Here is a 20,925-nt window from a genome sequence, read left to right as displayed (position 1 = left end):
TGTCAGGACAATTCTTAGATGATCAGGAGTGATGCGTCAAAGTTTCGGACAGTTTGGTCTAATGCCCTTAAAAAAAAGTGTTGTATTCGAATCGACTGATCTGAAGGGGGTTTCACTTCACCTTAACATCTCACCGAAACTCGGTCTGGCCAATGCTCTCAGGCGAACTTCATCTGGTCTTCCTGAGCCAAGGCCCCCTAAGACCAAACAGCACCCGTAAGCCTACGACTCGTACTACAAGGTCGATACTTTTATTTACCCACTTGGCTCCTTGGTACACAATGTATTACTATACTCTGCTAGATGGTACTAGATCCTCTACATTACGTTTTATTACAGCGGTCCAATTAATAAAGCGATCCAAATTAGACAACTTTCCTTTCCCTACAAAGGTGTGATGAAATGGGAAATGTACTTACCGTTCCCTTGGCGTAATAATTCTCCAGTTCCTTAAATAGGTCCGTGAAGACAGATGAGTTCTGCTCGTAGAGAATGCCATAAGTTTTCTTAAACATCTCGTGGAATCCTTTCTTGCTAGTGGCCAAGAGGTCCTTAAAAAAACCTAGAAAATATTTCAATCATATTATGTGGAGGCAGAAATATTTTCCTGAAACGTCATTTTTTAATATAGTACCATACGCACATACAGAATGATCAAATTCTACACATTAATGATTCGGGTAGGGGGGACCGAGTTGTTACATTTCGTGGTGAAAATTTGTCTACGAGTATCCTACTATACCTGAAAAGTTGAGCTTCTCATCGTCAGTTAAGTAAACCACTTCGATACAGTTTAGCAATGCCGCACAGTGAGGCAAATTGAACGCGTACAAGATTGTGTTAAAAACACATGAGTATAAATATGACAGAAGACAATAAAGAAGTAGATAAAGTAATCAGAACGCAAGATTTATCAGAAAACTCGGCAGAGTTTGACGCCAACTACATTTATACATACGTATATAAGTGACCGACTTCATACGCCAAATTTTGGTATATTTAATTCATAAGAATTAATATCTCTGCATCTAAGACTACTTCGTGATTCACGACTGAAATACATGAGTAGTAAATGTTTTCGCAGTTATTAAGAAACTCGGTAGAGTTTCGCGCCAAATATACAATGTGACAATGGCGGCGCCTCGGCGTTTGCGCATCACCTTCATTTGATCTCCCTGACGCGACCGTTCAAGAGATTACCAGAAATGCGTTAAAACTCAAAACCTAAACTCCACAAGGATACACCCGGAAACTCTAAGGGTTGGGCGCCACGTCTCTCCGGAGGCCAAAATTCTGTTACGAGGTTACCGTATTTCTTCAAAATAGAGAGGCGCACGTTACATTAAGTATCGGAGGATAAATATCGAATTCAAAGCAGCGACAGTGTCACCTGATTAACCCGGAAAAACAACAATGAGCGAAGCGATCATCAAGGAATGTTTTGGCTTATTTGCACGCCTTCCGCACCGAACTGTACTCTGGACAAAAACACGGGGCTTACACATTCGTCAAGATAGTGACTTCCTGATCACATCCGATCGAACCCAGTTCTAAATTGTCGTAAAATTGTCCTGACCCTTTCGATTCTCATATCAGAGCCTTCGATAATTGTATATTGATCGAAATATGCGAGCTCGACGCCATTTTGGTTCTGGTCTGGACTGAGTTAAAACATTTTTTTTTTAAATCCAAATCTTGAATGTGTCAGGACAGTTCTTAGATGATCAGGAGTGATATGTCAAAGTTTCGGAAAGTTTGGTCTAATACCCTTAAAAAAAATGTATTCGAATCGACTGATTTAAAGGGTGGTTTCACTTCACCTTAAAGCTCGATACCTCGTGGCGAAGTGGCTCCTGGTGCAGCCACTTCGCCACGAAGTATGTCGATTCCTACAATGCCTTTGAAACTAGTGATGTGACGAGTCGAATACTTTAACAACTCGAGTTAGTCGAATTCGAAAGCATTGCCAACTCGAGTTCGAACTCCAGTAGATAACTCGATGCCGCATACATTTGTTACCGGTTAACCGGAGCCTGCAGCGACGGTTCTGAATTTCTAGGACGAAATTCGGAGTGAAAAATTCGGAAAGAAAAATGATCGTTACAATTTTGACCGAGGATTCTATATCGCGAGTATGCTCTTCACATATTGACGCCGGAAACGATGCAAAAAGACTGTTCAAAGAATATCCCAAGCGGCTGAAATATTCCCATCGGGGATTCGTTGCTTTTTCAAAGTGCTTTGCACTTTTACTGATTCGTACCCTTGTGGTCGTACTTCAAAAAAGACTGGATAGAGGATTTTCAAATGAATGAGATACAAAGTATAGGTTAAGTATAATTAACAACAAAACAATTTACAATGGATACAAACCAAAGTTTGTTTAAATACGAATGGAAGATTAAGAGTGACGCGATAGAGGCTAATTCGCGTGGAACGATCTTCTTCATTAAGAACGAATTTAAAATTTATGGGTACTTGGGAAAGAAATCTACGTCCTAGGATCGCGGATCGGTCCCAAGTCTATCTTCCGATTGTGTCATAAACGATCTGTTCGGTCTCCCTAAGAATGTACAGTGGCCGTCGATACCTAAGTCCAATCAGTTCCCTACACCGAGACAGAGTTCCAACAGTCGGGAAGTCCCGAGGACACGTCTTTACCGAACGGTGGTCAAACGTCTTCAAAGCCCAATAGAAACTGTTTTCGGGTGTTTATATACTGTCAAAAGAGCATCGGTTGCGGGTGGGTTCGACGGATTTTGGCATAAGGCGTCGCCGTGCACGGTCAAACGCCAGTTGATGCCCTGCCAATTCTGCAGAATTGCATCCTTGAATCGGCAGCTCTGCTTGAGGTTAGTGAACTGGTAAATTTATAAGGTTTTTGAAAAATGCGACCTACTGCCGCACACATTCAACGCCGCGAGTAGAGTCTTTGGCGAGTTGGCAAGTAAAACGACTCGATTAAGGTGAAGTGAAACATCCTTCAAATCAGTCGATTCGAATACAACACTTTTTTTTAAGGGTATTAGACCAGACCGTCCGAAACTTTGACACATCATTCCTGATCATCTAAGAATTGTCCTGGCACATTCAAAATTTGGATTTTTTAACAAAATTTTGTAACGCAGCCCAGACGAGAACCAAAATGGCGTCGAGCCCTCATTTTTCAATGGATATACAATTATCGAAGGCTCTGATATGAGAATCGAAAGGGTCAGGACAATTTTACAACAATTTAGAACACTCTGGTAATCGATAAACTCGCATTTGAACGGGATAAAGGCAAAAAAGTGTTGTATGCGCTTCTACGCTAAAACGATGGGAATACGAGGTCTCGGAGTGAAAATTTAATTGACCTGGAAATCACAGATGGCGCAGGGGGTCCCTCCGCAGTCAATTAGGGCCCCGGAAGGCATGAATCCAGAGGATTTCTGGAGTTTTACTTCGATTTCTTTACAATTATTGTACGAAAATGACAGGTGGAGTATGCCATTTGGTACAATACCCAATATAATTCGACACAGCTGTTAATATAAAAACGAACGTCGGCAATGTAGGCATTTAGAAAGATCTGCTTTATCGTCGATCAAGTTCCTCAACGTGTTTCACTTCACCTTAACGGCGACTCGAGTCGAAGTGATATAACGAGTCGAGTACTTCATCGCCTCGAGTTACTCGAATACTGTTAACTTGAGTCGACGACTCGATGCCTCATGCATTCGATGCGAGGAGTCAAGACAACGAGTTGGAAAGTAAAACAATTCGAATAACGATTACTCGAATATACAAATACAGCACGTGCCGAAATGGGATATCTTATCAATGTCTGCCCTGATGAAGCGAACTGCAACGTTTGCGAAACGTCGGCCCCCTGGCGATAATGGACGCGACTCATTCCAGAAATCCACAACAAATTTAACCGTTTGACTGCTACACGGCGCAAAAGCGCTGCGTTCAATTGTCTCAAAAACCGCGACGCAGCGCTTTTGCGCTGCGAGTTTCAGTGTGTCTTTGTTGCTCCGCAGTTTTCGTGCGTTCTTGCAAAAATTGCTTAGCAGTCAAACGGTTAAGGAACGACTCTGGCCACGGAAACTTAAAATCTTTCAATAAGGCACGATTAGTATCTCGGTACGAGTAATTCGCTCTCATCCTTACACTCGTAACTCGCATTCGTTTGTACCAGTAACTCGAGTTACAATAAATATAACTTGAGTTGACTCGAATTTAACAAGTTAAAATACTCGATTCGTCATATCACTAATTGGAGCAGCTAACAATAAACGATATTCTACCATAATTCGGATTTTTGGCCATTTATTCTATCCCATTTCCTTTTGTCATCCCACGGCGGCTCTGACAAGATCGGTGAGCATCTCGCGAACAAGCTTCTATCCCCCGCCTCTAATGCCCAGCTATTTGCGGTGCTCTGGCAAAACCAGGGCGCCATCTATCTCAAGTGTTCTAACAAGGTGGAGTTCGCCCCCACGGCAAAAGCGTCACTCTCGCGGACACCCTCCCTCCACCTCTCTACCTATCCTTCCAAAATTAAGCAACTCCGAGTTGACTCGGACCGTGATACGTTCTTTTTCGGTTAATTTTTCGGCTTTGGGATGATTCCCTTTTAAGCCAGGGTTTTGCAGTGTTGGTAGTATGTGTTGTTGCGACGTGAACAAAACCATAAAGTAATTCAGTGACTAGCGTCGTCGGCAAAAGGGCAATTTCCGACTGATTTGAGGAAGCCTAATCCCCACATACCTTCTGCCGGCAATTATCGACCCTAAGTTGGAACCGTTTGGACGTTTATTGTATTTAAACACTGTTCCGACAGTAAATTCTGAGTGCGAGTCCACATTAGGGTACACCGTTACGAAGGTACCGATTCACTTGCCAGTCTAGGCGTTTCTTATAATTACCATTAGAAAAGCGCCCAATCAGAAACCATTGTTCAGCAACCTATCAAATCGCGATCCCCACCTTTCTACAACGTTTCCCTTAAACATAGTTTTTCTAGTCTACAACAGAAGTTCATCAGCCGATGAACCGACAAGGTCAACACATACATAATTATACACGTCTACACCTCGCACTTGGTGCTTGTCAAATAAAGTTATATTTTTTGTCGTTAACAAAAAGTCTGTTCATTCATTGAATTAATCGCACAAAATTAAGTTGGCGTGCGATCGCGTCCGTGTTGAATTGAGGACGCGACATGTATTATAGCGTTTATATTGGGTTGGCAACTAAATGATTGCGGATTTTGTCGATAGATGGTATTAAAAACCCCGCAATCACTTAATTGCCAACTCAATATAATCAATACTTTCTTTTGTGTATAGGTCTTAAGGTAAAGTGAAACACGTCGAGAAATTTCATCAACGTCGGTAAAAAAGATTCTTTTAAATACCTACGTTACCGACGTTCACAAATATATTAACAGCCGTGTCGAATTATATTGGGTATTGTACTAAATGGCATACTTCACATGTCGTTTCTATACAATAATTATAAACAAATCGAAATACAACTTCAGAAATTGCCTGATTTCATTGTTTTTGATGCCATAATTAACTGCAGAGTGCCACCCTGAGTCATTTGTGATTTAGTGACAACTAAATTTCCTCTCTGAAACCTCTTATTACCATCGTTTCAGCATAGAAGCACACAAGACACTTTTTGTTTGCATTTATCCCGTTCAAATGCGAGTTTCTCGATTAACAACGTGTTCTAAATCGTTGTGCAATTGTCCTGACACTTTGATTCTCGTATCAGAGCCTTCAATAATTGTATATTGATTGAAATACGAAAGCTTGAAGCCATTTTGGTTCTGATGTAGGCTAAGTCAAAAATCGTTTTTCGAAAAACCAAATGTTGGAAGTGGCAAAATAATTCATAAGTGCTCGCGAGTCATGTGTCAAAGTTTCAGAGTTCGGATCAACATCTTTTAAAAAAAATGTCCTTCGAATGGACTAATTTGAGCAAGGTTTAACTTCATCTTAATATATTATTGTTTCGTTTTTTGGCCTTAAGTGTAGTTTCCTTTCATCCAGTTTTTCTGTTAGATATTTTGTTGAAACAAATGTTAGCCGATTTAACGCAGTTTATTCACGAGACTTTCACATTTTCCGACAATGACAATAGCGGACGCCCCACGAATCGTCGTGACACTTTTAGTCTACCGTTTCCGCCAAGGCCGGTATTGTATTATTTTGCGATTTCGTAGTTTCGGTCCTATATATTTTTCTACGTGTATTCACATACTCTTTTACATCGCGTCTGAAGAAATCTGCTCTACGATTTTATAACAGGTCTTAAAATCGCCGTTGCTAATGTTACTTCTGTTACGTCCCACGTAACGTCACCTCTCCAACTACATATATCAATTAAGTTAAGCGCCATAATTATTACTTTTCCCAAATATTATGTTATTAATATCGTGTAATATCATCCTCGCTCGACTGTCAATTTTCTACCGATCACGTGTTAGCAACATGCTCACAATAGGTAACCGTCACCATGCGAAAGGTGATAAGAACTAGAATCCCTTGTTCATAATCCTCTAGGACAACGATGGCCCGGGCCAGTGGTAGCCCAACTTAGGGCCTCGAACTTATATTGTTAACACAAGTAAGAAAACTTATAGAAATGGATAATGTTAAGTTGAGGGCAGTGTCCTCCCTCTACTAGAATTTTCAAACAACGCAGTTTAGGAACCGTATAAAAAGGGATGCACCTATGCACCCTTATGTCAGTCCTCAGGGAACTTTTTCAATATCAGTGTTCTTAGTCTTCGTTTTCGCTTAGTATTTCGCTCAGCTTCGGTCTCGCTTAGACAACGAGCATTTCGCGACGTTCCAGTTTTTACAAGTACGAGCGAGGAAGAAAGCCAATCTTCTTGTTATACAAGGTACTATATTTTTTCTATGTTGTAATAAATCAATCAATCGCATTTATATGAACTTTCTTTCTTTTCTTCTCCCTCTTGAAAGGAGAAACAACTACTATATCCAATTCCTACTACTCCTTCGATATAAGAGGGCGCGGGGCTTGGTCTAGCTTCCCCTCTATATCTAAGTCCTACTATTCCTTTGATACAAGAGGGCGCGGGGCTTGGTTTAGCTTCCCCTCGATATCTAACTCTTAATATCCGAATTGACATTCTCGAATCTAGCGACTATAACGCCCAGGCGTTGATACCAGGGGACCCCAGAAACTCCAAGCCATTTGTTATAACTCTTGAATAAAATAAAAATCAACTTTATCTACTTCGCAATATAATCAATTTTTTTTCTTCCCTCCCAGACGTAACACTTCCCTACGTAGTTTAATTAGAAATTAAAAATTTGAATAAAATGAAATCGCGTTTAGGGAAAGCGAGCCCTGTACCGGGAGCAAGTAGGGTGCAGAACTGGCATTACAGAGGTGCGCACGGGTTCGCGGAGGTCGAAGTCCCCGCGACGTCGAAGAGAGGTGCGTAAAGCTGGCACCCCCACCTTTACAAAATTCAAATTTCTTTGTCTTAACATTTTGTGCTCCTTACTTTACGCATTTGTCGGAAAGTCCCCGCGCACAAGACCCCGCGTCAGCACTAGATTCAAAACCCTGGAGGCGCTGCCGAGCTCTAGGAATCTGACGACGCAGCAAAAGGTGGGCCCCACCTTGGAGGACCTCTAGCCCCTACTCCTAGTCCAGGAGGCCGCGAAAACCTGGAGCTCGGCCGGGGGCGCACTCCGTTTTGAAAATTTGAACAAGTAATATCGGGAGGTTAAGGTGACGTGAAACACGTCGAGGAACTTGATCGACATCGATAAAGAAGATTTTTCTAAATGCCTACGTTGCCGACGTTCGTTTTTATATTAACAGCTGGGTCAAATTATATTGGATATTGTACCAAATGACATACTCCACCTGTCGTTTACGTACAAGAAATATCAAGAAATCTAAGTAAAACTCCAGAAATCCTCTGGATTCACGCTTTCTGGGGCCCTAATTGACTGCAGAGGGACTCCCTGCGCCATCTGTGATTTTCAGGTCAATTAAATTTTCACTCGGAGATCTCGTATTCCCATCGTTTTAGCATAGAAGCGCATACAACACTTTTTTTGCCTTTATCCCGTTCAAATGCGAGTTTATCGATTACCAGAGTGTTCTAAATTGTCGTAAAATTGTCCTGACCCTTTCGTTTCTCATAGCGGAGCCTTCGATAATTGTATATCGATCGAAATATGGGACTCGACGCCATTTTGGTTTTGGTCTTTGCTAAGTTAAAAAATTTTTTCCAAAAATCCAAATTTTGAATGTGTCAGGACAATTTTTAGATGATCAGGAGTGATGTGTCAAAGTTTTGGACAGTTTAGTCTAATACCCTTAAAAGAAAGTGTTGTATTCGAATCGACTGATTTGAAGGGGGTTTCACTTCACCTTAAGAAGGTGACGAGGGATATTAAGGAAGCAGCAGTTGTACGAGTACCATCCACTCTAGCTGTTGAGGATCTGGGAAAGTTGAGACGAAGGACTGACTCGCCCCAACCAGATACCCCTGTTAGTGATCCAAAGTTAGCATTGGTATATTCCTCAATTTAAATCTTCCGATTTCCTTATCTTCTGTTGAAGTTCAAGTTTGAAATCGAAGTTACAAATTACCGGTAATCGTCTTTAACCGGCGGTTGGAATATATGGATAATATTCAATACTTAGTTGACTGCCATAGTTAGTTACTTGTGAAACACTAAAGAAAGTTTGAAATTTAATTTTGTTTTTGCACAAAGCACTCCCCCCTTAGAATATCCTGATTTGACGCAAACATTAAAAATTGTACAGAACTTCTTTATTCCATCTAATCCTATTCCAAGTAACTAAATATTCAAACGACGGGAAAAACACTCTATTCTTCTTCAGCACTAGGTGCAATTCAAGTGCCATAGCGAGGAGAACGAAAAGGGAAAACAGAACAGAGGGCCTCGTCTCACGTAGGAAGCAATTAATAAAGCAAATCTTTTTTGATCTCTGTAGGTGAGACTTTCTGTGGTATTGCGCCGCAACAGAAAAAAGAAAGGCGTTTCGTGAATCCGCGAATTCGCGACCAGTTGGTAAAATCATGTCTCTCAAGTAAAGTGGTTGGACTACGTGGTTAGAACTTCGGCTGAGAACTTTCAGAGGTCGAGATAAATAAGAAAGGGAAAGGGTAGTTAAGAGGTGGGACGAAAAGGGAAGAACTGAAGCCGCCTCGACTCTTACTGAACAATTGAAACCACTTCCTCGACTGCGGCGGCTCTCGTGCAACATTACACTCCTTATCGTCACTTCAGTCGCAAAAGAACGAGATTAAAATTCCTTTCAGCGACATGAACAAGGAGCCTATGGACGGACAGCGACGCCGCTGACATGGAGTATGGAACACTTCACTGAGGGTTAAGTCGTGTACTTGGACCGAGTTTTCGTACGACATTGTGGGTGCAGTTATTCTGGAAAGATATTTACCCTGATCCAAAACCAAACAACATTGCTTCTCACGTATTCGTTTTAATGAATGCAGAATGTTGCGGATGTCCGAAGGAAAGTCTGAACGCGGGTTGCACTGGATGTGAGAGCCAAATTTGAAGATTGGTTAATTCTCGACGAAATCTCGATTCAGGTCGGTTTTATGAGTTCGGGCACATGTCTTGAATTCGTAACAGAAATAGTTTATTAACAATAACGCGTAAGTCCGATAACAATTGTAAAATAGGACACTATTGTAGGATCCAGGAGTTCGAGCTATCTCTCTCTCTCTTCACTTGTTCGTCCTCTGCCTTATTTACACCTGACCGTAGCTCACCTAATGTACAAGTGTATATGACTGTGTGTCCCATCGCCTAACCGTCTTTCGAATTTGAGCAGTAGTCGGTGTCGAACCTCAGAGCTGAGCACCATGTGCTAATAATAAATTAACTTTTACCGACCAATCCAACAAGTCGCGTGTTTGTCTCTCATGCCCTCCCGACCCGAAAATTAATTCTACACTATGAACAGCGGCGGTCGCACGGTACAAATTAGCGGGTGACTATTTGGAATCGCGGTGAGACTTGATTGTCTCTAAGAGCAGGAGATGTCCGTCTCTCGCGGTGGAAGATATGATTCAGGTTATGCCCAGAGGAACTTTGGTCCAGAGCACTTTCGGATGCTGTCCTCTAGGGCGGAGTTTTTTACAAAGCGTTTACTGATAGGCGTAAAGAAATTAAAGTGGGATCGATAATCGAAAGTGATTGGTTAATGAGGACTGAGAAGGGGAAAAGTTAATGTTGTTTAAGAAGGCTTAGGTGGGAAATATCAAAAATGGGCTATAGGACTAGAAGTAAACGAATCATGGACTAAAGGACCGCGGTAGTAGATAAGAGAGCGAAGCGCTAGAGTTTCTGTTTAGACATCAATTTAAATTATGAGCATAATACGTGACTGAATCAATGGTGCTATATGACATGAGAGACACGAGAAAGAATAAACGGAACTTGAAATACGGAAGAAATAGAACACCCAGATCGTTGCAGAGTGCATTCCAAATAATTCTAGCGTTATAATTATTATATTATGGATTAGTCTTAACACAGAATCAACGTAATACTCTACTTTGATAACCTTATAGTGATGTTATTATCCTGGACCTATGAAAACTAAGATTATTTATATAACATTCGAAGCTGCAAATATAATCCGACAATCCAGGAGAAGATATGACTCCGATGTTTAACAAATTTTAAGGTCCAGTCATTACTGCTATAACTGAGTTATGCTTATTATAAGTGAGCGTAATAAATAGTTTTTTTAAGTCGAAGTAAAACTCCAGAAATCCTGTGGATTCATGCTTCCTGGGGTCCTAATTGACTGCAAAGGGACCCCTTGCGCCATCTCTGATTTCCAGGTCAATTTAATTTTCACTCCGAGACCTTGTATTCCCACCGTTTTAGCATAGAAGCGCATAAAACATTTTTTTGCCTTTATCCCGCACAAATGCGAGTTCATCGATCACCAGAGTGTTCTAAATTGTCGTAAAATTGTCCTGACCCTTTCGTTTCTCATATCAGAGCCTTGAATAATTGTATATTGATCGAAATATGAGAACTCGACGCTATTTTGGTTCTGGTCTGGGCGAAGTTAAAAAATGTTTTCTAAAAATCAAATTTTTTAATGTGGCAGGACAATTCTTAGATGATCACGGGTCATGTGTCAAAGTATCGGACAGTTTGGTCCAATACCCTTAAAAAAAAGTGTTGTATTCGAATCGACTGATTTGAAGGGGGTTGCACTTCACCTTAACACAATGGTACAATTTGATCCACGGTACAATATCCCCTACTTAACTCTATTGCCTCGCATGTGTTGTACACGGACTTATGCGCACACAAGTCGGACGCTTCGTCTAGATTCAGCAACGATTGCCTTATACAGCAAGCGAGTAATCCAAAAATTTAAAAAAAGTGGACCTTACGGGGACAGTGATTCTGAACGTATTTCGTAAACGATCGAGTTCTCTGGGGACTCGTTTTAAAGATAAAATGTTTTCGGGTGTTAAGGTGAAGTGAAACATCCTTCAAATCAGTCGATTCGAATAAAACACTTTTTTTTAAGGACAAAAAACCAAACTGTCCGAAACATTGACACATCACTCCTGATCATCTAAGAATTGTCCTGACACGTTCAAAATTTGGAGTTTTCAAAAAAATTATTTAACTCAGTCCGGACCAGAACCAAAATGGCATCGAGCTCTCATATTTCGATCAATATACAATTATCGAAGGCTCTGATATGAGACGAAAGGGTCAGGACAATTTTACGACAATTTAGAACACTCTGGTAATCGATAAAAACGCATTTGAACGGGATAAAGGCAAAAATAGTGTTGTATACGCTTCTTTGCTAAAACGATGGGCATACGAGGTCTCGGAGGGAAAATTTAATTGACCTGGAAATCACATATGGCGCAAGGGGTCCATCTGCAGTCAATTAGGTCCCTAGAAAGCATGAATTCAGAGGATTTCTGGAGTTTTACTTCGATTTCTTGATGTTTAATGTACGAAAACGACAGGTGGAGTATACCATTTGGTGCAATACCCAATATAATTCGATACAGCTGTCAATATAAAAACGAACGTCGGCAACGTAGGCATTAACAAAAATCTTCTTTATCGACGTCGATTAAGTTCCTCGACGTGTTCCACTTCACCTTAAGGTGAAGTGAAATCCCCTTCAAATCAGTCAATTCGAATACAACACTTTTTTTTAAGGGTGTTGGACCAAACTGTTCGAAACTTTGACACATCACTCCTGATCATCTAAGAATTGTCCTGACACATTCAAAATTTCGATTTTTTATAAAAATTTGTTAACTCAGCCCAGACCGGAACCAAAATGGCGTCGAGCTTTCATATTTCGATCAATATACAAATATCGAAGGCGCTGATATGAGAATCGAAAGGGTCAGGACAATTTTACGACAATTTAGAACACTCTGGTAATCGATAAAAACGCTTTTGAACGGAATAAAGACAAAAGAAGTGTTGTATGCGCTTCTATGCTAAAACGATGGGCATACGAGGTCTCGGAGGGAAAATTTAATTTACCTGGAAATCACAGATGGCGCAGGGGGTCCCTCTGCAGTCAATTAGGGCCCCAGAAAGCATGAATTCAGAGGATCTCTGAAGTTTTACTTCGATTTCTTCATAATTAATGTACGAAAACGACAGGTGGAGTATGCCATTTGGTACAATATCCAATATAATTCGATACAGCTGTCAATATAAATACGAACGTCGGCAACGTAGGCATTTAGAAAAATCTTCTTTATCGATGTCGATCAAGTTCCTCAACGTGTTTCACTTCACCTTAAAAAACTAGCACCCCCACAAAAAAAACGTTTAAACGATAAAAAATAGTAGTAGTGCATTCACATAAAGTTTCAATTTGCTCAACGCTATCATACAGTTATCTCGTTTCTTTTTTTTTTTAATGGGGGTGGATTTTGGGATCTCCGGTGTAGAGTACATAAGTGGATATTAGGGTATTCGAACAGCGTATAATTCACGGAGTAATTTAATCGTAAAAAGGATTAATGTTCTCCACGCTATCATATAGTTATCTCTTGTGAACCGGTGAGGGGGGTAGATTTTCAGGGACAAGGGCTGGACTACAAAATTTGACGCTACAGTATTCTTAAAGCACATAATTCTGTGGGTAATTCAAGCGTAGAAAGTTTTGATTTTCTATGCCCAAATAAGCAGTTACCTTTTGTGTCTGAAGGATAGGGGGTGGATTTTCGAGCTTATGGGGGTAAAAATTTAAATTTATGAATATGATATTCGAAGAACACATAATTTGCTGATAAATTTTCACCTATTCTTGATCGTTTATACGTTTTCTTTTTGTGGGGGTGCTAGTTTTTTGAGTACCAAGCATCCCTAGAGAAAAATTCAATTTCGAGCTTATGGGGGTAAAAATTTAAATTTATGAATATGATATTCGAAGAACACATAATTTTCTGATAAATTTTCACCTATTCTTGATCGTTTATACGTTTTCTTTTTGTGGGGGTACTAGTTTTTTGAGTACCAAGCATCCCTAGAGAAAAATTCAATTTCGAGCTTATGGGGGTAAAAATTTAAATTTATGAATATGATATTAGAAGAACACATAATTTGCTAATAAATTTTCACCTATTCTTGATCGTTTATACGTTTTCTTTTTGTGGGGGTGCTAGTTTTTTTAGTACCAAGCATCCCTACAGAAAAATTCAATTTTTTCCGAAAACCGAGCTAGCATAAAATTTGTGAATGGAACGAGGACGAAAATGATCATATGCTAGGAGTATAACTCGGGTGCTCGCGAAATAAAATATTGTTTTCAAATTTAGTTTCTAATTGTTTTAATTGTGTCGATATAGTTTTTAATATTTGTCTTCGGTTTGAGGAAGCAGAAAATCTTGTACATACAATAACGTGAAACCAAATGTACTGTGACATTTGGCAAAAAGATTTTAGCTGAGAGATCAATGGAACTACTATATGGTTCTACCATATTTGGTAAAAATAGTTGATTTGAGGGTTTCATAGGAAGACGGGAATCAGAGCTATTTTTGCAATTAATTAAATAAAGATAAATGTATTTGGCTAAATTTTTGTACACCGAACTATTTCGAGGGGAAAATTTAACACTAGATTGTCGGATGTTGAGTATATACCTATTTTGCCTGAAATGAGTCAATTTGACTGAAACATCAAAATTAAGTTTTAAAAAAAAATAAAACTTTATTTTAATGAAACTTTATTCAAAACAATTATTACATATATATTCTGGAAGCACTCTTTACAGTACCAAGTATAATATTTCTTTTGAAGTAGGAAGTATAATATTTCACCAAGTATAATATTTCTTTCGAAGTAGGAAGTTGGCCCTGAGACGTCTTTGAATTTGGTATGACCGGGAAATCTACTAGTATTTTTACCATCTTTCAATGTTTTCCATAATGTCCCATCAGCAGTCCTTTGTGTTGAAATTTCTTCATTATCAGATCATCCGCAGTGTCTAATTCACTTTCGGTTTCAAAATCAGGAACATATCGTACTCTTTTTTTGCCAAGAGTTATATAACGATCGCTATCACTAGCACTTGATTCACTTTCAGATAGAAAAAAAGCTCTTATTTTTCTAGAAGCTGTACGATGAAGATCTTCATCTTCCCTGCTCGACAATTCAATCGTATTAGCTTGATTCTTTATTTCATATAGTTCAGTATCAGATGCATCGGATTCGATGTGTGATTAGTTTCCTCTCATTTGGGTCAGTTTTTTTCGCAATTCAAGATCTCTTACATTTTTTGTCATAATAGCAACCCTTATCTAGAACTAAAATATTTACTTTGGTACGTAAAAATCATCGTTTTTGCATAGAAGCGCATAATACACTTTTTTGCCCTTAACCCGCTCGAATGCGAATTTATCGATTACCAGAGTGTACATTGTCATAAAATTGTCCTGACCTTTTCGTTTCTCATATCAGAGTCTTCGATAATTGTATATTGATCGAAATATGAGATCTCGACGCCATTTCGATTCTAGTCTGGGCTAAGTTTAAAAATTTGTTCCAAAAATCCAAATTTTGAATGTGTCAGGACAATTATTAGATGACCACGAGTCCTGTGACAAAGTTTCGGACTGTTTGGTCCAATACCCTTAAAAAAAAATGTGTTGTAATCGAATCGACTGATTTGAGGGGGGTTTCACTTCACCTTAAAATGTGATGAGTCGCGTCGCCCGGCGGGGTGCGCAGCGCCAAGGAGCGGATGACCGGACGCGCACTGCGAAGTTATGCAAACGGCCGCGGTGAGGCGCTCTCCCGAACGCGAGAAGGTCCGTGGCGTAAACATAGGAACACTCCAACGCCAGGGAAGGGAGAAGCTCCGGGGCGCTGATTTTTGCGCTGTTATTGGGACGAAGCCCAGTACAGAGCCGAGCTTGCAATACGGCTCGCAGGACGAGACTTCGGACGGAGACCGTCACAAGTAACCTCTAACAAGACGGGACGAAAGGCGAGAAAGACTTTATACGATTAGGACTGATAGTTTATAATCAGTACAATAGAGAGAGTAGCGACCGTTGGTTTAACGACGTTCACCATCAAAATGGGGAAGACCTATTCTGCCGCTAGATGGCATTAGCCTTAAATTCGATGGGAGGTAACCAAAACGTACTTTCTCGCTCGGATGAGGGAGACGCGACACGCAATGGTTGGTGTTTGGCGACGGTCGAAATATGTGCGCGTTGTCTTACACAGCACAATAAAAAGAGTAGCGATCGTTTGTTTAACGACGTTCTCCATCAAAATGGGGAAGACCTACTCCGCCGCTAGATGGCATTAGCCTTAAATTCGATGGAAGGTAAACAAAACGTACTTTCTCGCTCGGATCAGGGAAACGCGACGCGCAATGGTTGGTGTTTGGCGACGGTCGAAGTATGTGCGTGTTTCCTTACACAGCACAATAGAGAGAGTAGCGACCGTTTGTTTAACGACGTTCACCAGCAAAATGGGGAAGACCTATTCTGCCGCTAGATGGCATTAGCCTTAAATTCGATGGAAGGTAACCAAAACGTACTTTCTCGCTCGGATGAGGGAGACGCGACGCGCAATGGGTGGTCTTTGGCGACGGTCGAAGTATGTGCACGTTGCCTTACACAGCACAATAGAGAGAGTAGCGACCGTTTGTTTAACGACGTTCTCCATCAAAATGGGGAAGACCTACTCTGCCGCTAGATGGCATTAGCCTTAAATTCGATGGGAGGTAACCAAAACGTACTTTCTCGCTCGGATGAGGGAGACGCGACNCAGCCTGTCCTGGGCCTTCGGGCCCCTTTGGCGGTGGAGTTGCCGGGTGGGGTAGGGAGTGTAACCCCCCAGCAATGGGGGGACCGATAGGGAGGCTCACCCTCCAGGTGCGGTCGGCCGAAAGGCCGATACGATATCATGACACCTGGACTCACGCACACACCTGTTGTATGCTCCTCCTAGATTTGGCAACGGTTGCCAAGGAGTGTTCAAATTACTCACGGCGAATCTGAAAAGCATGCTCCACGGGGATAGCGATTTTAAGCGTATTTTTCCTACGATCGAGCTCAACAAGGGCTCGTCTTAAACATAAAACGTTGACGCGGGTTTATATGGAAGCTATTTTCAATAAAGCCCCACTTTCCTAGTTAAAAGAGTATCCATATTTGGTCGTTGAATTTTTTTATATGAAAATGACCACTTATCGAAAATTGTTTCCATATAAACACGAGTCAACGTTTTATCTTTGATATGAGCACACGTTGAATTCGATCGGTTAAGAAACACGTCCGGAATTACTGTCCCCATGAGCTCCTACAATATCACTGGAGTGGTGAGCGCCCTTAACATTTGCGGTTCCCGTAGGGTCATATAGCTCTTACCTAAACGAATATTATGTTTCTTTGTAACTCCACGAAGGAAACAGCTGCGGTAGAGTCGTATGGGCCGCAGCCCACTGAATAAAACTATTGTTAATTGTTACATACTTAGTAAATCACTCCACCTAGACCCCAGCCGCATATGCCGATGCTCCGAACAGCTACAATCTCAGGACGACACCCGAACGTAGACCGTGGCGTCTGGGGTGCTATCTAACTTGAAGTATCAACAGCCTACCCTTACAAAGAGCTTTTGCAACATTGTACTCGAGTCGAAGACATTAGCTGATCTTTGATGTGTGACGTACAAGTAGTTGTCGGAGATTTGCGGGTATAATACTCACTGTGAAATTGAGTGCCCCTCGTCTCCAAGAGCTGCTGCAGACGATGAAGAGTATCTCTGGTGGCCTTGTCATGCTTCTCGCGAGCGCGGGCTTGAAGTCTCACCTCCATATCGGCCGAACAGCACACTTCGCCGCCATAATTGACACCTGCGCACGTCTTTAACTCCCGAGCTGTAACAGACCATAATTGAAATGTCACAAGACTTGTTTCCTTAAAAGGGTTCAAATTTCTTTGCAAATCGTTTCAAATTGATAATTACGAGGCTAGTATAAATGACGGAACCCGTAGAGCGTTAAAGGAATTCGGTAGAGTTTCAAGCCAAATACAGTTATGCGAGATAATCATAGTATTGAGTAATGAGAGAAATGCGTTGATGTGTGCGTAGGAAAGTCATTAGAGAAGGAAACGGAAAGAGAAAAAGAAGGCGCAAAGAAAAGGGAAAGGAAGAAATCTTAAAGGAGATGAAAGAGATGAGAAAAGGTATCAAGTGGATCGGAAAAGAATATGAAGGAGGTGTTGAAGGTGAAATGTGGAAGCACGGTAAGAGAGGACATGGAAGGTTCAAGGTGGAAGATAAGTAAATCCTTACTTCCAAATACACTTTTGTTTCCCTTTTCAATTACAAAAATAGTTCAAATCGTTTTTTTTTTTTATGAAAAATGGAAATCAACTATTTTTGTTAAATACGACAGTACTTGACAAACTACATACGACAGTACTACATCCTTGTACAAACTGAAATCAAGTATATTGCCAAATGTTATAGTACATTTTGTCCCGCGTAATGTATGTACGTCCATCCCAAAACTTATACTTTCCCTCAAAATCGTATGTCTGTAGAAGCTGCTCAATTTTCTATTTTATCTAACCAAATAATAAAAATTAAAAACTAAATATAATTAAATAAAGAATAAATTAGAAAGTCAATTTGAAAACAACACTTTATTGGGTGAGCACTTGAAGTATACTTATACGACTTATCGTGAATATTTTAGTGCACTCCAAATAAAATGTTCCATTAAAATTAAGTTTTTAATTTCTTCTTTGTAACGGTAGGCTGGTAGCACCACAGGTAAGGTGGCGCCCTGTACGTCACGGACTACGTTCGATTCTCTTCCCGAGACAGTAGCCGCTCGGAGCAGGGGGTCGACACTCCTTATGGGAGAGGTGTAACGCTGAAGTTAGTTCACCTACTCCAAGCAAAGACTGCGCTGGTGTCGTGACTTTTCAGTCTAATAGAAAGAGAAGAACAGAGAAAAAATTTTCTAACCAATAGCAAGAGACTCCAGAAGGCGCAGCGTAGATGCGCATAAAAATAGTCGGGACAAATGAACCAAAGTGAACCTAACCTCGATTAGAGGCAATATTTTTACAAGTTTCGATTACCTCGGGTATTGAATAGCGAACGTGAGTTTGTGAGTAAAAGTGTAAATCAAGAACAGTTTGTAGTTTCTTACTATAATAATTATAATAATTAAATGGATTAAATGCGATCTATAGATCACATTTAATCCATCAAAGTAATCATAACAAAAATTAAATTTGTATAGAATTTGTATATTTATACATTCATAATAATTAATATTTTTATCTTAATAAATATGTTACGTTTTAACTAATGTTTAATGTAATTATTTCAGTTCTTATAGTGATTTAAAACAGGCGTTGCGCCACTGACACTTTTGTTACTTCTTTTATGTTTAATATACTGTTTTCTTACATTTATGTGTCAGTTTAAGCAACGTCTGTTTTGATCATTGCAAGTACTTTTTAAATCCCGAAAATATCCCTTCGTTTAATAAATGAATTTGAATAGCCCGCCAAATATTTTAGTTCACGAAGAAGGCTTACTCCAACCAATGATGGCGGTAGTGCATAATGCGTTACACCCCAATACATGGCAGTGTCGACCCCCTGGCTCGGAGTGTTTGACGTGCGCAGCTAAAGTTTAGGTGGAGTAACTTGGTCAATGCGTAACAGTAACAACGTTTATTGACAGGGGTGTTCCCCCGGGCGGCTCTGCCGTCGAAACCTCCGTTGTAGAGATACAAAAGAAAAAAGACAAATTCGTACTTTACTATGTGCTCGGCATTCCTCAAGTGGAATGGCGTTCCCAACACGGGATACTACTCGATCTAATATAATCGCTGTGACTTCTATCCTATTGTTCAATCAAAGGTCTGTCTCACTCGCTTCTCTCGCCTAGTCGTGACTCGAATTTCGCGACTGTCCTGAACCGAGGTCTCGTCCTGCGGTCCCTGTGAGAATCTGTGGATCTACTTAGTTCGGTTTCTTCCCATCGGCAGTGCGTGTAATCGCGTTTCCGTAGCTTCTCCCTTTATGCTGCTTTGGGCGCCGCTATATAGTCTGCCGCGGCTCGCCTCGCATGCGAGAGCGCCGAAACCGTATCAGCGCCGCGCTGCGGCCGCTTGCGTTACATGTAACCGCGTGCGTCGGGTCGCATATGTCCCGGCGTTGCGCGGTGCGCGGCTGGCCTGTGTGCGTCGTGTTGCCCTAGCCCTGGCGTCGGGCAACGCGGCTCGTCACATCTTAATTCGATTACATTTACTTTTAATTTCTATTATATAGTTAGATGAAATAGAAAATTGTGTAGATTTTTACAGACATACGATTTTGAAGTAAAATATAAGTTTTGGAGTAAAGTAACTTACAAGGAAGGTACTTGAGGTGTTCCCCTCTGATTTTGTTCATTTTTAAATATGTTATAGAGGACTAAAATCTAAGGAACTAATGTTTTTTTTATATCGGCGGATAAACACTTTTAGGGGATGATATCGGACTTCAAAGTTGGCCATGCAAGGGGGTGAGTTGGATGTTTCATATAGAAGCACTCGACCGATTTTCATGAAACAACCGTCAAAATGTAGGGAATGAAGAATTATGAAATATGCATTCGGAATTTTTCGAAAAAATTCATTTTTAAGGGGTGAGCCACCCCTTTGAATACTTCTTTTACTCCTTACGCGAGTAGTAATTGTTCCATCCAAATGAAACTTTTTTTGTATTGTTCTGGACTATAAATTAACCAAGTTTCATTTGGATAGAGCAATTACTGCTCGCGTAAGAGGTAAAAGAAGTATTTAAAGGGGTGGCTCACCCCTTAAAAATGAATTTTTTCGAAAAATTCCAAATGCATGTTTCATAACTCTTCATTCCCTACATTTTGACGGTTGTTTCATGAAAATCGGTCGAGTGCTTGTATATGAAACAACCAACTCACCCCCTTGCACGGCCAACCTTGAAGCCTGATTTCACCCTCTAAAAGTGTTTATCCGCCGATAAAAGAAAAACACGGGTCCCTTAGATTTTAGTCCTCTATAACATATTGAAAAATGAACAAAATCGGAGGGGGACACCTCAGGTACCTTCCTTGTTAGTTAAGGAACCAAGAAACATAGGTTATAATTTAAAACTAGAGAGCCTAGGGATAAGATCACGATACGGTGGAACTTCCATATACGTGCAGACCACATTGAGAAAAACGATTGGTTGACTGAAATAAATATATACTGTTGCCTGAATCATATATGATTGCAAGAAACAATTATTTTGTTGAGAAGAAAAATTGATGTGGTTGATTTAAACGAATGGTTTTATTCGAATATGCAATTTTA

At 40.5% G+C, this 20,925-nt stretch overlaps 1 protein-coding gene across 1 annotated transcript in view; it reads right to left on the bottom strand.

Moving 5' to 3' along the window:
* LOC105697775 (glypican-6) overlaps positions 1–20,002 on the bottom strand; it is a 78,407-nt gene extending 58,405 nt beyond the window's left edge. The window contains exons 1-3 of the mRNA XM_023432469.1: positions 19,963–20,002; positions 17,290–17,460; positions 420–562 (exon numbers count right to left, since the gene is read on the bottom strand). Of these exons, the coding sequence (XP_023288237.1) occupies positions 420–562; positions 17,290–17,460; positions 19,963–20,002 (354 nt within the window). The remainder of the gene's footprint in view (positions 1–419; positions 563–17,289; positions 17,461–19,962) is intronic.
* Positions 20,003–20,925: the final 923 nt, after the last annotated feature.

Source organism: Orussus abietinus, unplaced genomic scaffold (genome assembly GCF_000612105.2).
Source record: "Orussus abietinus isolate OABI.00-Male unplaced genomic scaffold, Oabi_2.0 scaffold289, whole genome shotgun sequence".
In the NCBI taxonomy this organism is placed as follows: domain Eukaryota; kingdom Metazoa; phylum Arthropoda; class Insecta; order Hymenoptera; family Orussidae; genus Orussus; species Orussus abietinus.
The sequence above is the reverse complement of the archived record's forward strand: the minus strand, read 5'-3'. Positions and strand labels throughout refer to the sequence as shown.